This window comes from Saimiri boliviensis, chromosome 2, assembly GCF_048565385.1.
Source record: "Saimiri boliviensis isolate mSaiBol1 chromosome 2, mSaiBol1.pri, whole genome shotgun sequence".
NCBI lineage: Eukaryota > Metazoa > Chordata > Mammalia > Primates > Cebidae > Saimiri > Saimiri boliviensis.
This window is the reverse complement of record NC_133450.1, coordinates 5,971,655-5,987,975: the sequence shown is the minus strand read 5'-3', so window position 1 is coordinate 5,987,975 and position 16,321 is coordinate 5,971,655. Positions and strand designations below refer to the sequence as shown.

Sequence of the window (16,321 nt, the reverse complement as noted above, 5' to 3'; positions counted from 1 at the left end):
GCATTATAAGACTAAATAAGATAAAAATTCTTCCTAAATTCATCTATGGATTCTTGTCATAATCCCAGCAGATTTTGGGGTAGAAATTGACTTGACAAGATGGCTCTAAAATGTTATGGAAATACAAAGGACCAGGAACATGGAAAACAACCAAAACTGGAAGACGTACACTGCCTTACTTCAAGACTTACTATCACAGCAGGCACGTGGTACTAGCATGAAGACAGAGCAATAAAACAGAAGCGAGTGCATACGCAGACCTTACACTTACACAGTCGTTTGATTTTTGATAAAGGTACCAAAGCAATGAAATGGGAAAGTAAGTCTTTTCACCCAATGGTACTAGAAAAACTGGCTAGCTGTATGCAAAGACATCTGGGGATGGGGGTTGGGGAGACGTACAACGTGGTGGCTAGTTAACAACAATGTATTACTGAAAACTGCTAACGGGAGATTTCACGTGTGCTCACCACAGAAAAAGTAGCTGAGTCAATGCCAAATTAGCTCCGTATAGCTATATAGCTAATGTATAACTAATATATACATATCTCAAAACATGCTATACATATTTTATATATATATATATATATATATATAAAATACGTTTTATGTACAAAGTGAGCCTATATTTGTGACGTAGGCACAGTCCAATATTGATATTTCTTTGAACATAGAGAAGAACATTAAGACATGAAGAAAAAGGATATCAAGCCACAGACTTGGAGAAAGTACAAAACATATCTGACAAATGACTTGTATCCAAAATATTTTGGATAAAACTCCTGTAACTCAAAAATTAAAAAAAAAAAAACCTAACAACCCAAACAACAATATATATAAAACAAACAGCTCAGCTGGCGGGGGCGGGGTGGGGGGAGGCAAAAATTGGACACTTCACCAAAAAAGATACATAGTCAATAAGCACATGAAAAATACGTCATCAAGGAAATACAAATTGAAACCATGCTGAAATACCACTGTATACCCATCAGAATGGGTAAAATTAAACAAAACTCCAGATGTTCATGAGGAAAGAAAAGCATCCACAACTGTCATACGCTGTTGTAGGGAGTGTAAAATAGTCCAATCATTTTGGAAAAAAGGTCTTTCACCCGGCAATTTCACTCCTATAGGCTTTTACTCAACAGAAATGACAGTATGTCTACACAAACACTTGTTGATAGCAACTTTATTCATAATTCCAAAGTGGAATGCTCTGTACTCACAGTGGAATACTATTCTAGCTATAAAAAGCAACCAACTACATGCAACATGGATTGCTCTAAAAATTACTATGCTATGTGGAAGCAGCTTTATACAGAGGACTAAATACTGAATGACTTTTTTTTTTTGAGACGGAGTCTTGCTCTGTCATCCAGAGTGCAGTGGCACAATCTCAGCTCACTGTAACCTCTACCTCCTGGGTTTGGACAATTTTACCTCAACCTTCCCAAGTAGCTGGGATTACAGGCGACTAATTTTTGTATTTTCAGTAGAGACGGGGTTTCAGCATGTTGGCCAGGCTGGTCTTGAGTTCCTGACCTCATGATCCACCCACCTTTGGCTCCCACAGTGCTGGGATTTCAGGCATAAGCCACTGCGTCTGGCCATGACTCCATTTTTAAGTTGCATTCCAAAAACAGGCAACACTAATGGTGAAAAACAAAACTGGTTGTTCTGGGGCGTGAAGTGTGGGGTGGGGATGACACAAAGGAACTACCTAGGGTGATGGAGACTTTATTTTTGCTGCTCCTTGCAGATGAAGACTAACTCATAGGCGATGTGCTTGGGGTTGTCCAATCTGAATATTTTTCTTTTTTTTTTTTTTGAGACAGAGTTGGCTGTGTTGCCCAGGCAGGAGTGCAGTGACATGATCTTGGCTCACTGCAACCTCCACCCCATGGGCTCAAGCAGTTTTCTGGTCTCAGCCTCCCTAGTAGCTAGGACTGTAGGCGCACACCACCACACCCGGCTGATTTTTGTATTTTTAGTAGAGACTGGGCCCGGCCCATTCTGAATCTTGATAGGTACTTGGGGTAGGTAGGTATATACATTTGTCAAAACTTACCTGGCCGGGTGTGGTGGCTCACACTTGTAACCCCAGCACTTTGGGAGGCCAAGGTGGTCAGACCACCTGAGGTTAGGAGTTCGAGACCAGCCTGGCCAATGCGGTGAAACCACGTCCCTACTTAAAAAAAAAAAAAAAAAAAAAAAAAAAGCCGGGCGCGGTGGCACTTTGAGAGGCCGAGGCGGGTGGATCACGAGGTCAAGAGATCGAGACCATCCTGGTCAACATGGTGAAACCCCGTCTCTACTAAAAATACAAAAAATTAGCTGGGCATGGTGGCACGTGCCTGTAATCCCAGCTACTCAGGAGGCTGAGGCAGGAGAATTGCCCGAACCCAGGAGGCGGAGGTTGTGGTGAGCCGAGATCGCGCCATTGCACTCCAGCCTGTGTAACAAAAGCGAAACTGTCTCAAAAAAAAAAAAAATAAAATAAAAAAATAAAAAAAAATTAGCTGGGCGTGGTGGTAGGCACTTGTAATCCCAGCTACTTGGGAGTCTGAGGCAGGAGAATGGCTTAAACCTGGGAGGTGGAAGTTACAATGAGCCACTACACTCCAGCTTGGGTGACACAGCAAGACTGTCTCAAAACAAAAAAAACCTTGCCAAGTGGCACACTTAAAATTTGTGCATTTCCACTATATAAACATTTAAAAAATGTGTGGTTTCGCTATATAAATATTTTTACCTTAAAAAGACCAGAAAACAAAATGTTAAATTATTACAAGTCACTTTTCAATGATTTAAAATAGTTCTAAAGAGACCCAGGAAATGTTTAGCCTAGTTATAACTGACAATTATTTAACTCTTAAATATGTGCCCCATACTGTGCTAAATATTCCACATGGCAGTCTCCTTTAATCAACAACAGTCCTATGAAGGTAGGTACCATCATTAACCCCATTTTACAGATGAGCAAAGGCAGGCTCAGTAAGGGCAACTTGTCCAACATCATGTAATACTTACCGTCTCAAAACCTTGTGTAGAATTTGATTTCTTCTCAAACTTGCCAGGAGAGAATACAATGCAAACCGGTGATGATAAGGATTATTCTGGGCTGTACTCTTACCTCTTGCTTGTGCTTTGTGCGGTACAGCTTTTCTTTTCCCCATATTTTAAATTGATTTCAAATGAAAGCCAGAGGGAGCGTACCAATGGTTTTTAGGAAGACTCACTTTTCACCAGGCATCCTTTTTAGGCCAGTGGATTTTCAAATGTTTCTTCATATAAAATCCTATGTAAAATACCAAAGCAAAGGGTTGAGAAACCTGGAACCCCAATCTGTTCAGCTTAACCTCTACCCTTCCAACTCACCTCTGTGTAATCTGTCCTATGTGATAAATACCCGTCACACTCTTGCTTCTATTGCTTAGATACTTCGCAGAAAAGATGGGACATTCTGCAGGGGGACATATGTATGTTCAAATGTATATACACTCATTTGGACATACAGTCATAGATACTTTACAATAAATGCTTACTTTTACTTACCTTAGTAATGTATGTGTTTTTATACTTTCTGTGTTAACTACCAAGTAGATTTAGCAGCTATTAGTTCAAGATCCATTATTTGAAAAACACTGCTCTAGGATATGTGCTGACTATACTCCCTAACTAGTCTTTACTGGCATCACCAATTAAAAAAAAAATGGAGAAGCTGTTCAGAATATACACTCAGGGCCAGGGGCTGAGGAGTCAACTTAGACCCTAAGAAAAGATCATGTGGAGAACGCTTCAGGACTCCTAGTACTCTTCTTAGGTTTAGAGTATAAATATTTCAACTCTTCTTGAGAAAACAGAAATCTCATACAAGCCTAATAAAAATAGGCTAGAAGGTTATTTTTAACTTAACTGGGAGACAGAGAAGGATGAGGTAGCAGCCAGAGATTTCCTTAATTTGAGCCTAGAATGCAGCTTGTAACTCAAAGCTACATTCTAGGCTTAAATTTTCTTTGATAGAGTAATGAAGCTTTCTTACCCAAAGCAGGGAAAGGGAGGTCATAAAGAGCCTGAGGGTAGCTTTGAGATTCCAGAAGCTGCTGTGAGCCTGGGGGGAATGAAGACCCAGGCCCGCCACCTGCATCTGCATATTGTCCTTTGAACAAGCTGAAAAGGCTCACCATGCTCTCAAACTGCTATGCTCCAATTCAGCTTTAACTGGACTACTTCACACTAGTACTTTATCTCACTCTCAACCCCAGAGGACAGGCCTAGAGCTCAGGTTCAGTGTGACTGACTGCAAGCACCTCAAGAGCAAAGTAACACACACATCACAATGAAGATTAGAATGGTTTTCGTCATACCTGGTTCCAGAGTGGTGATAGAGACAAAAAACCAGTTACAGACAGGATTCCTGAAATGTCAATTGTTTTAATATATTTAAAAGCACAGAGAAGTCTTGATTTATAAAAAAATAAATATGTAACATGACAAGTTGGTTAATGATCCTGGAGCTCTTATTAGGTCAAACTCTTTAATGATCAATGAAAACATAAAACATACATGATCTGTTATACACACACACGAGCATATTCCAGTTGTAAAAAGCAAATTCCTTGAAGGTTCAGAATCAACAAAAATCAGTCTTTACTGCAGAAAGCACATCCAGAACTAGGCAATGAGGTTCAGCCCAGGCCTCGTGAGCCTTTTACCAGCCAGCCTACCAACTACAGAGCCAGGACAGGAAAGTCCAATCCTTCATCTGATGAAGCCACCCAGGCTTCCAGTTAACTGCAGAATGAACGAGCCCCTCAGAGGCTCCCCAGCCACTGCTGCCATCACAAAGCACAGGAGGGACTGTTTCATCCTTAGTGGCTCTGTCCTAAATTTTGAGAGCAGAAAACTGAGAATCAGGTATGCTCCTTAAATATTGTCATTGTAACGCTGAATGGAAATCATGATCCTTGCCCATGAGCACTGAGCTGAGACAGAGGAACCTCACACGAAGCTTTCCTAGAGACCAGGGTGCTGGGCGAGTGGGCGAGCACTTCTCAAGTGGGCAAGGAGGGAGTGCTTTTCTCCAGCTGATATGCTCTCAAGGGTGAAGAAGTTTGGCTTACAATACTTGACGGCACTGCATAAACTGGGGATTTAGGAACTGAGTTTTTAGCCTTGTGACACACAACATAAAAAACAAAAATCCAGTCTCATAGCTAAATTCTGATTAAAACCTGAAATGTTTTTATGGAGTCGCCAACAGGCTGGAATGTATCTGATACAGTTTAATCTGCTTTTATTTCTTTGGCTGTCTTCCAGCTAGATTTACAAACAGTTCCGACACCTTCGATCCTATTTTCCATGCAACTTTCTCCCTGTAATTCTTAAGTTGGCTAGTTCTCCTTCCTCAGAAAAAATTACCCTAACAATCTTCCTAATAGTGAGAGTGTACTTCTGAATAGAAGAGTCCTTCGGCTGAAATGGCATCTCCAAGGCCTACAGTTCGAATGGGGTCTTTACACACCAATACTGGTGTGAAGTAGAAGGATATTCCCTCTCTGTGCCATTCTACTACTGGCTTGTTTGGGTTTAATACAATCCTGGAGCCTGCCTCTGAATGGGAAGTCATGAACTCTTGGGGTGCCCTCAGAGATACTCGGCTGGTGTCTATGGTTTCTGTGGCGCAGGCCTGGGTCCCAGCCACGCGAGCTCCTGCAGCCACGGCTGCCAGCTGGTTGGCCCAGTGTCCATCCACAGTTGCCAGGATGTGGTAGACCAGCGTGTGGAAATGGATCCTGGTGAGGTCCGAGGCTCTGCTTTTACTCCTCCCATGTTCTTTCAAGATCCAGAAGAGGATGTCACTGACCATGCCCACATCAGGAACACCGTTCCAAGAAGAGAGAGACGAGTGAGGTCCAGATGCTGACTGGGTGAGAAATAACAGCTCCTGTTCATTCAGCCCAAGGGAAGTCACCGCAGGAAAGACCTGCTAACAAAAACAAAGACAGGTCTCTTTCTGATGGAGACAACCTGGCTCCTAAGATGTCTTACGACATAGCCAGTGACTAAATAACAGAACAAAGGCAGGTAGCTTTCTTCCTTGCCACAGGACTCCCTGGCCCTGAAGTCACTGTTTTAGCTATCACACCTGTCTCCACCTTATCATTTGGGAGAAACTGGAAAGTTGCAGTAACACTGTTTCAGACCCGGTCTCCTGTGATATGCCACTCTAAGGTAACAGGCAGAGGTGTCCACATTTTGTGTTTCTTTCCGTGATCCCTAGCTTCTGCCTGTGCACACACAGGAGATACTCTTGCCACTGATGGGGCATGGCTCTCAGTTCCTGAGTGTCAGCAGCATTACCAGGAAAATGGAGACCTCGAGCAACATACTGGTCAGGGTCGCGATGATTTTTTTCTACAAAACACCAAGAAGCAAAAAGAATACCGTTTCATGTTAGAGCTAAGGTTTTTAAGCAGCTGTGGGTTAGGAAGAATTGAGCAATAACGCTGCATGGAAAAGATTACCACAGGAGCCCCTGTTTTCTACCTGATGGGGAACCACTATATCTACCCCCGTCTGTCTTTCTTAGCACTTCCTTCCTTAGAACCAGAGAACCACACCTGCAGGAGTCCTTGTACGTGTGTGCACATTTCTAACATGGTTTTAAACATTTCATGCCCTACATCTTTGTTGGTGCAACAGCAGCTTTCATTTCCTGCATGTTCTTCTTGGGCACTGAGCTCAAGGCTTTATTTCATCCAATTCTAACTGTAACCTAGGAAGGAGGGACTGCCTCCATTGTACAGACTGAGGCTCAGAAGGGTTAAGTAGATAGTTACAGAGAAAATGAAATAGAAATGGCTCATATTTTTTTAAAGGTGAGAAGAAAAACGCAAACAAAAGCTATACTGAGAAACACCGAGAGTGAGCCTGACGTGAACTAATGGACTTCGAGTGCTGATCACGTGCCGGTGTAGGCTCACTCGCTGTAACAAATGCACCACTCTGGTGGAGGCTGCTGGTACTGGGAGAGGCTAAGTGTGTGAGCAGACTGGGAACATATGGGAACTCTCTTGCATTCTGTTCTATTTTCCTGTGGACCTAATTACTACCGTAAAAAAAAGAGTCTATTAAAAAAAAATCCAAACTACAGCCGGCCCTCCATATATATGGGTTCACCCAACCTCAGATGGAAAACAGTATTCAAGGACGTGGAACCTGCAGATACGGAGGGCCAACTTGTCTTATCCACAGGGCCAATTGCAGGACTTAAACATCTGCAGATTTTGGTATCTGGGAGGGGTTCTGGAACACCCCCCCCCTGCCCCGCCCCAATGACAAGGGATGACTGTATACTGAAATGCCATTTTTTCACCTGTCAGATATGAATGCAAATTTTAAATAACATTCTGGTAGCAAGGATATGAGGGAGCAAGCATTTGTAATTATTGCCAGTGGGAAGTAAACTGGTATAATTCTCATGGAGGGCAATCCAGCAATCTCAAAATTACAAATGCTTTCTTAGGCTCCAATCCAGCTGTTCTACTTCTGAGAATTTCTCATACATATGGATTGCTCCCAGGCAAAATAAAATCATTTATAAAGTTGTTCACTGCAGCACTGTATTGAACAGCAAAGGGCAGTGAATAACCAGTATGTCCATCAAGAAGGTCCAGGCTAAGTAAACAAAGGTACAGCCACACATTCGTTTTAACCACGTGGCTGTGAAAAGACAGAGGATACTCTCCATGTTAGTGACGCAGGAAGATCTCTAAGATATATTTAGTGAAAAAAAGAACAAGTACAGAATAGTATATTCAGAAGGCCATGCTATCTTTTTGGGTGAAAGGGGATGAAAAAAATCAGAATATATTTCTGTATTTTATTACACTTGTACAAAAGAACTCTGGAAAGAAACAGACGAAGGGTACAAGTAGGGAAGGGGAGGAGTAGGAAGGAGACTTTATTGCATATCTTTTCATAGTTTTGTGTGTGTGTGTGTGTGTGTGTGTGTGTGTGTTTGAGACGGAGTTTCGCTCTTGTTACCCAGGCTGGAGTGCAATGGCGCGATCTCGGCTCACTGCAACCTCCGCCTCCCGGGTTCAGGCAATTCTCCTGCCTCAGCCTCCTGAGTAGCTGGGATTACAGGCACGCGCCACCATGCCCAGCTAATTTTTTTGTATTTTTAGTAGAGACGGGGTTTCACCATGTTGACCAGGATGGTCTCGATCTCTTGACCTCGTGATCCACCCACCTCGGCCTCCCAAAGTGCTGGGATTACAGGCTTGAGCCACCGCACCCGGCCTGTGTGTGTGTGTGTGTGTGTGTGTGTGTGTGTTTTAACCAAATGAATATATTACCAATTAAGAAGGTTAACTAACAGTAGATTACCAGGTGTTCATGACGCCCATGAGTGCAAGGCTGGCGAACCCAGGTCTCCAGAGCTTGTGTCCTGAAGCCTCACCTGCTCGAATTTATCCTAATTGCTGCTGCTGCCTAGAAGCAGACGGTGAACACCCAGAAGCCTGAGAAACGAGTAAGAATCCCCCAAAGTTTCTTTTCTTTGAGCTTCCTGAAATTCAACTGAAAGCAGCTGAGCTGGCCTTTCAGTTTTCTCCATTCACTTTCAACCTTCCCATTCCAGAGGAGAAATATGATCAACAGATCTGTCAGTTACACTGCCATCATTCTAACCTGGTAGGAGACACTGTTTCAGAACAGTCCTAAATCCTTATTTGGATTTCCATGGATTTGGGTCTGAGTGACACAAACCTACATGTCAGTGAGCCAGTCCCTGAGCCCAAACACATGGTCCCAGCGCACAAAAAAGCTTCTCTGCAAGGCTCTGAGAGGACTGGGGCCAAACGATGGTCCCATGTGGTTACCTGATGCACAATGCTGCTCATGAGCTCCCTATTGGTCATACTGGCCAGCTCTAGGTGAACTGGAATACCAGTGGGGATATCAGAAATGGAGGTTACAACCTGCAAAGAGAAGAAGATAAGCACTGCCATTAGAAATAGAAGGAAGTCAAGAAAGAGGCAAGAAAAGATCAGATCCTGAGGCAGCTCCTCTTAGTAATGGCCTTCTTTGCATGCTCATGAGAGCTGCAAGCAATGTGGGTCCCCCACCGCCTGGGGACGAGGGACACGTTTCCCACCAGGGAAGCCTAGGCTGTGCAGAGCCATCAGGGATACGGATTCAGAGATGACAAAGAAATGTCCCTATAGACTCATGTGGCCAGGCTATTCCTGGGACCTAACAGAGCTGTTCACTTCGACTGCTGTACGAATCTGTGGGTCACAGCATAGCTGATGTGAACTGAGATGATACAGATATAACACAAAGGACACAAACTACAAACCCTGCAGCTTGCAGCCATGGTCGGTTTAGCATAGGATGCAGAGGCTCAGGCACGAAGATGTTCTGACCTGTCCTACTCAAGCTGCTGCCCACGTCTGAAGGGATACAGTGAGGTGCCTCACTGCAGCAGGAGGGAAGCTCCACGGCCAGCTGCCAAGACATGTCCCTGGGAGGCCAGGACCTAAGGCAAGGCAGCAGACGCCAAGAGAGGCTGGAACCTGAAGAAACCACCAGCTGAGATCTGTGACATTCTTTAACGGTGCCATTACCTCCAAGAGTCGCTTCCTCTGGAGCTCCTTGCTTTGTCCCTCCATCATGTGCAATCCAGAGAGAACCACCAGGTCTGGCTGAAACTCCTCCAGGCTAGCCACAAACACCTCCAGCATATTCATGGCCCCGTTGGAGAGGTCGTGAGAGAAGATGAATCGGTTGGCATGCGGAGCTTTTAACTGGCCCCACTCCTCCCCTGGAAAAACCCAGTCAACACAATAGGAAGAAAAGGAAGAGGCTTTAGGTCTCCTAGCTGCGGGAGCACTTTCAGGCACCTCACAGGAGCCTTGGCTCCAAGCAGGCTGGTTTCTGGCTGAGGAGACCCGGCAACAATGGTCAGCATGGCACTGGAAGAAACAAACCAAATACCTGAACCCAAACCCAACCAAGAAACAGAAAGTATGGGTGCTGTATGACTTTTTTAAGGTAGTTCTCTCCCCGAGTTCCAGGAGAGCCCTACTGTCCACTGAGCTCTCAAACACAGGAGAGACAGTACAGAACAGCAGCATGACTTCCAAACACCAGCACACAGTGCGCAGCACGCACACCCAGCAGATAGCACAGGCTGCCATTGTAAGCACATTCTTCCTCACAGCAGTGCCCTGAGCATCTTTCATTTAGTTGGAACTTAAGCAGGCTGAATTCCTTCCCAACAGCCAAACTCACTGCATCTCTTCTTCCCTGCTGCCCGCCAGTGGATTCTGGGCACCTGATCCAAAGGGTCAGATTATCTGGCTGCTCCAGTTGCTTCTCTGAGTTGCTTTGGAGGAATGACTGGTTAAGACCAAGTTCAAGTGCTAGCTCTTCCCTAAATGTGAAGCCTTCCCTAACTCTACCACCCCTAAGCAGACTTGATTACCTCCTTTCGGGGCCACCACTCTACCCTAATACAGGACTGAATACATAATTTTGCAATTACTTTTTTTTTTTTTTTTTGAGATGGAGTTTCGCTCTGTTGCCCAGGCTGGAGTGCAATGGCGCAAGTAGCTGGGATTACAGGTGCCCACCACCAGACCTGACTAATTTTTGTATTTTTAGTGGAGATGGGCTTTCACAATACTGGCCAAGCTCTTCTCAAACTCCTGACCTCAGGTGATCTGCCTGCCTCGGCCTCCCAGAGTGCTGGAATTACAGGCGTGAGCCACTACGCCTGGCCCGTAATTACGTTTTCAGGTGTCGATCTCCAGCAGTAAACTGTGAGCTGAGGACAGGGCCTGTGCCATCTTCTATCATATTCCTTCGGCCTCATGCTGCGCCAGGCATACAGCCATGGGAATGAATTAACAGAAGAACAAGAGAACAGACTGATGACCTAAATACCCATGACAAAAAATACGGGTAAGAACTCCAAATCCAACATTCTGCAAGTCAAGGAAGACCCTGTACAATGGGAAAAATACTTTACACTGATATTTTCCAGAGAGGAAGACATGGACTCAACCCTTGAACAGTGACACTGCCAGGAGACATGACCGAACTTAACCCAGGAGAAAAGAGCCACACAGTATTCAAAATAAACGGATTTCTTCAGGAAGTGACAGAGGCAAACACAAACAGGCTTCCACAAGGCGTGGACGCGAAGGACCGTGCAGAGCTCCCTGCTGTTTCCAAAGGACACGGGGTGGAGGGGTGGCCAGAGAAGCAGATGGGTGGAATTCTGCCTGGAATGGTAGGTAGCGCCCCCCTTTCCTCACAAGGTGTTGTATTCATTTCTGCAAGCAATCTCTTTTCTCAATGTATCATTCTGCCCTTAGCCAGTAAGTCAGCAAAACCTCTGTGTAGAGTCTCACTGGATTCCCAGCCCAAGCCTGCAAACGGGCTTCTCTGGGGAGGCCCTGGTGAGAGAGAATGTGATTTTAAAAAGTGGACCAATCCTTTTGGAATTTCCCCATTGAGGTTACAGAGAAGCTGGGGATGGATTTCTGTTGAGAGTTGAGCCCAGGGCTGCTACCACCAGACTAGGATCCCTCCTGGGGCCTAGGAAAATGTCACCTCACAAAGTTTAACGGAAGTCCACTGCTTTGTACCCAGAAAAATAAGGCATGGGAAAGAAAAACTGAAGTGTGGAGCTTATAAACCCAAGGATGGAGACACTCTCTGTGAGGTGAACTGTGCGGTCTCCTTAACTACACACAAGGCACAGGTGTCCAATGTAACGCCAAAGTCTTGATGAAGACATAAGACTCTCCACTCTGTTGTCCCCAGGGAAAATGACAGAAACCAGGAATCACAAAGGTCCCCAGTTCATGCTGTGGGTGCCAAAAGAAGTGAGATGAATCTGGAACTCACGGCAGCAGGTCCTCAGAGCTCATCTTTAGCTATTCCAGACCCTTCCAGTCCACAGGCAGGTCATTCTTTTCATCCAAGCTGTTCACAAAGTTTCCGCACACTCATCAACCTCTTAATCCTTACCACAATGAAGGATTAATTCTTTAAAAACAATCACTCTTAATTCCCATTAGGGAAAAACTAAAGCTGAGAAATTCAAAACTTGTGTAGCATTAAGTATGAACTGCCTACATCAATAGTGTATCCCTAATTTTCAGACCCTACCCTTCTTTAATTCCCAACTGATTCTAATAAGCACCTGAGAGCCAGAACACGTTTCTTCTACCTGGAGAAAGGCATAATTCTTAAACAACATAGTTCATGCCTTCCGTTAGTTACTCATTCTAGTAGAGAAGATTGTCTTTTTTTTTTTTTGAGACAGAGTTTCACTCTTGTTACCCAGGCTGGAGTGCAATGGCGCCATCTCTGCTCACTGCAACCTCCGCCTTCCGGATTCAAGTGATTCTCCTGCCTCAGCCTCCTGAGTAGCTGGGATTACAGGCGTGCGCCACCATGCCCAGCTAATTTTTTGTATTTTTAGTAGAGACGGTGTTTCACCATGTTGACCAGGATGGTCTCGATCTCTTGACCTCGTGATCCACCCACCTCGGCCTCCCAAAGTGCTGGGATTACAGGCATGAGCCACTGCGCCCGGCCTTTTTTTTTTTTGAGACGGAGTTTTGCTCTTGTTACCCAGGCTGGAGTGCAATGGCACGATCTCGGCTCACTGCAACCTCCGCCTCCTGGGTTCAGGCAATTCTCCTGCCTCAGCCTCCTGAGTAGCTCGGATTACAGGCATGTGCCACCATGCCCAGCTAGTTTTTTGTATTTTTAGTAGAGACGGGGTTTCACTATGTTGACCAGGATGGTCTCGATCTCTTGACCCTGTGATCCACCCGCCTCAGCCTCCCAAAGTGCTGGGATTACAGGCTTGAGCCACCGCACCCGGCCCATAAGATTGTCTTAATTGACGTGAAAGTAGTTCACTGAAGAGTATTAAGTGCTGCTTTAAGGTATCAATTAGTCTGTTTAGATGCTTGAGTCTTTAAAGTGAATTAATTGTATTGAATCAGAAACTCAAGAGTCTGAGTTCGGAGCAGAGGGAAAAATACAGCAGCATATACACAGAATCAAAGTATGTCCAAGTATTTCAGATTCTCTCAGAAACCAGATGCCTAGTCCATGTAACACATACAATCTGCTGGGAAGGGGGTATCAGATGCACGGGATGTGGATTTAGCAACATTAGAACATCTGATGGGAAACAATATAGTACTGCTAAATACAAGACACTTCCACTCACACCCCCAAGGAAAAATAAAATGCTGCAGAGAAACTTGCCAGAAGCTTGGAATCAACCCCAAGCAGCTTGAACAGCCAGTCAGAAAGGCCTAGGGCAGAATCCAGCACAGAGTTGAATGGATGCTACCTGCCTTTCTCTTCTTAGTAATAAAAGAAAACTTTATATATGTGTGTTTAACACATTTTCATTTTTATTTGAGACACTTGCTTTCCTACAGCCTAATTTCTCTTGGTTTAGAGCAATTCTGTTTGTAGACCTGGGAATTTTCTTCCATGTTGTAAAACTCATCAGTCTCCCTTGAGAGAATGGCCAGTATCACTTCAGTAGAACCAATAGGTCAGGAAACCTTCAGTATGGCAAAAGCAGGATCCTACTTATTTACAAAGATAAATTTCTGGCATGGTCACACCCCAATCTGACAATACACAGTCCCCTGACTGGTCTTGCCACCATTACTTACTCATTTTCTTACCTGATTGATATTCTAAAATGAGGTGGAATTCATCCACTTCCTGCAATGACTCTGGTGGAACAAAGACATTGTCATCAAGAAGCTCATGTAGCTTTGGACCAACTGGACCGCAAAGAAGAACCTGGAGACGAGCAGCACAAAGTCTATCAGGAGACCTGTTCCCTTCCCCATAGAATCTCAACAGCACCCCAGGACAGTACGTTCAGGCTGATTCTAATCATTTCAACAAACTATTGGAATCCAAATCTAATTCTGAAAGCTGTAGGTTTGGAGGTATGCAGAAGGCATGTCACCAGGGCTATGGCGTGTGGAGGGTATGGCCATAATGCACCCAGAACTGAGAGGCTAACAAAAGAACTGTGTCACAGCCATCAGGCACCTACGCAGCCACTGCATCTCATCTCCTCTGCTGCGGACTGCACATTGTGTCCTCTCCACATTTAGATGAAGCCCAAACCCCCTGTGGCTTATTTGGAGATAGGGCTTTTAGAAGGTAATTAATGAGTTCATAAGGGTCAGGTCCTAATCAGATAGGACTGGTGGCCTCATAAGAAAAGAGATATCAATCTCTCTCCCCCAACTGCACGCACCAAGGACAAGACATGTGAAAACACAGTGATAAGGTGGCCATCTGCGAGCCAGGAAGAGACCTTTCACCAGAAGCCATATCTTGCCAGAATCTTGATCTAGGGCTTTCCAGTCTCCACTGAGAGAAAATAAACTTTTGTTGCTTGAGCTATTTTGCTACCGTGACAGCCCAAGCAGACCCTATCCCTGCTTTCTTTCTTCACTCACACCTTGTGCAGGCAAAGAGACATGGGATATTGTCTGCCCAAAGCTGCCTGATGAAAACAACTGTTCCAATATGAGATTTTTTCTTTTTTTTGACAGAGTCTTGCTCTGTCTCCCAGGCTGGGATGCAGTGGTGCGATCTTGGCTCGCTGCAACTTCTGCCTCCTGGGTTCAAGCAATTCTCTGCCTCAGCCTCCCCAGTAGCTGGGATTACAGGTGTCCACCACCATGCTCGGCTAATTTTTGTATTTTTCGTATTTTTAGTAATTTTGTATTTTAGTAGAGGTGTTTCACCATCTTGGCCGGGCTGGTCTCCAACTCCTGACCTTGTGATCCACCTGCCTCGGCCTCCCAAAGTGCTGGGATTACAGGCGTGAGCCACTGTGCCTGGCTGGGTGCCTGTAATCCCAGCCACTCAGGAGGCTGAGTGAGAGAACTGCTTGAACCCAGGAGGCAGAGGTTGCAGTGAGACAAGATTGTAGCACTGCATACTCCAACCTGGGTGACAGAATGAGACTCCATCTCACACACAGAAAAAGAGCATCCCAACTGAGAGAGTTCAGGGGAAGGTGCTCTGCAACTTTTCCAAAACCTTTTTCTTCAACTCCAACTGGGGACTGCCTCTGGCTAGTCTCTCTAGAAGCCATTTCACATCTGTTCCTGTTCCTCAGTGCCAATGAACTACTGTTTTTGCCACACCATTCAAGGTCAGGCTAGCAGACTCAAAACCACTCAACAATGAGGACTGCACTGAGATTTAAAGGAAAGTCCCCAGAGACTATCAGCACTTCTTCAAGGTTTTGTTTTGTTTCGTTTTTCATTTTTTGAGACAGAGTTTTGCTCTGTTGCCCAGGCTGGAGTGAGATGGGGCAATCATAGCTCACCACAGCCTTGACCTTCCAGGCTCAAGCAATCCTCCTGCCTCAGCCTCTAGAGTAGCTGGGACTACAGGCAAGAGTCACCCCCATCTGGCTAATTTTTTATTTTCATTTTTAATAAAGACAAGGCCTCACTATGTTGCCCGGGCTGGTCTTGAACTCCTGAGCTCAAGAGATCCTCCCGACTCAGCCTCCCAATGTGCTAGGATTACAGGCATGAGCCAACATTCTCAGCCTGTTTCAGATTTAATACGTCCCACTCAGAAGCTTCAAAAGGCATTAACTTGCTAATTAACTGCTTGTTTATAGACTGCTTTGTACAGAGGTACTTTTGTGTTATCTAAGAAATCCCAGTTTCTGGATAAAAATATACTCTTCTCCCTGTTCTGCCTTAACACATGCCCATTACTTGCCAATTCTGAAAAAATCTTGCCCCAACCACTTTAAGCCCTTTCTCTAATTCTTGGCTAGTGCTTCACTTCCAAGATGACACAATAAGGGCCACAGGCCATATTTCCCCTCCTGCCTGAAACAACAAAAAGACAAAATATATGAAAACAGTGGTTTTCAAAAGATTGTATGGATATTAGACAGTAAGGGATGATCCCTAAGAAACAGGAATAAACTGGCCAGGCACGGTGGCTCATGCCTGTAATCCCAGCACTCTGGGAGGCTGAGATGGGCAGATCACTTGAGGTCAGCAGTTTGAGACCAGCCTGGCCAACATGGTGAAACCCTGTCTCTACCAAAAATATAAAAACTTTAGCTGGGCGTGGTGGTGCACACATGTGACCCCACCTACTCAGGAGGCTGAAGCAGGAGAATTGCTTGAACCTGGGAGACGGCAAGCCAAGATTGTGCCACTGCACTCTAGCATGGGCGACAGAGTGAGATTTTGTCTCAAAAAAAAAA

General features: G+C 44.9%; 1 protein-coding gene across 4 annotated transcripts in view; it reads right to left on the bottom strand.

Moving 5' to 3' along the window:
• Positions 1–4,414: 4,414 nt before the first annotated feature.
• The window catches only part of ADPGK (ADP dependent glucokinase), a 42,273-nt gene continuing 30,366 nt past the window's right edge, over positions 4,415–16,321 (bottom strand). For 3 of the 4 annotated variants that reach the window (XM_074392696.1, XM_003929656.3, XM_039469037.2), the window contains exons 4-7: positions 13,740–13,860; positions 9,636–9,832; positions 8,889–8,987; positions 4,415–5,989 (exon numbers count right to left, since the gene is read on the bottom strand). In XM_074392696.1, the coding sequence (XP_074248797.1) occupies positions 5,435–5,989; positions 8,889–8,987; positions 9,636–9,832; positions 13,740–13,860 (972 nt within the window). In that variant the 3' untranslated portion in view covers positions 4,415–5,434. The remainder of the gene's footprint in view (positions 5,990–8,888; positions 8,988–9,635; positions 9,833–13,739; positions 13,861–16,321) is intronic. The other variant, XM_010340256.3, reaches the window with a different exon arrangement.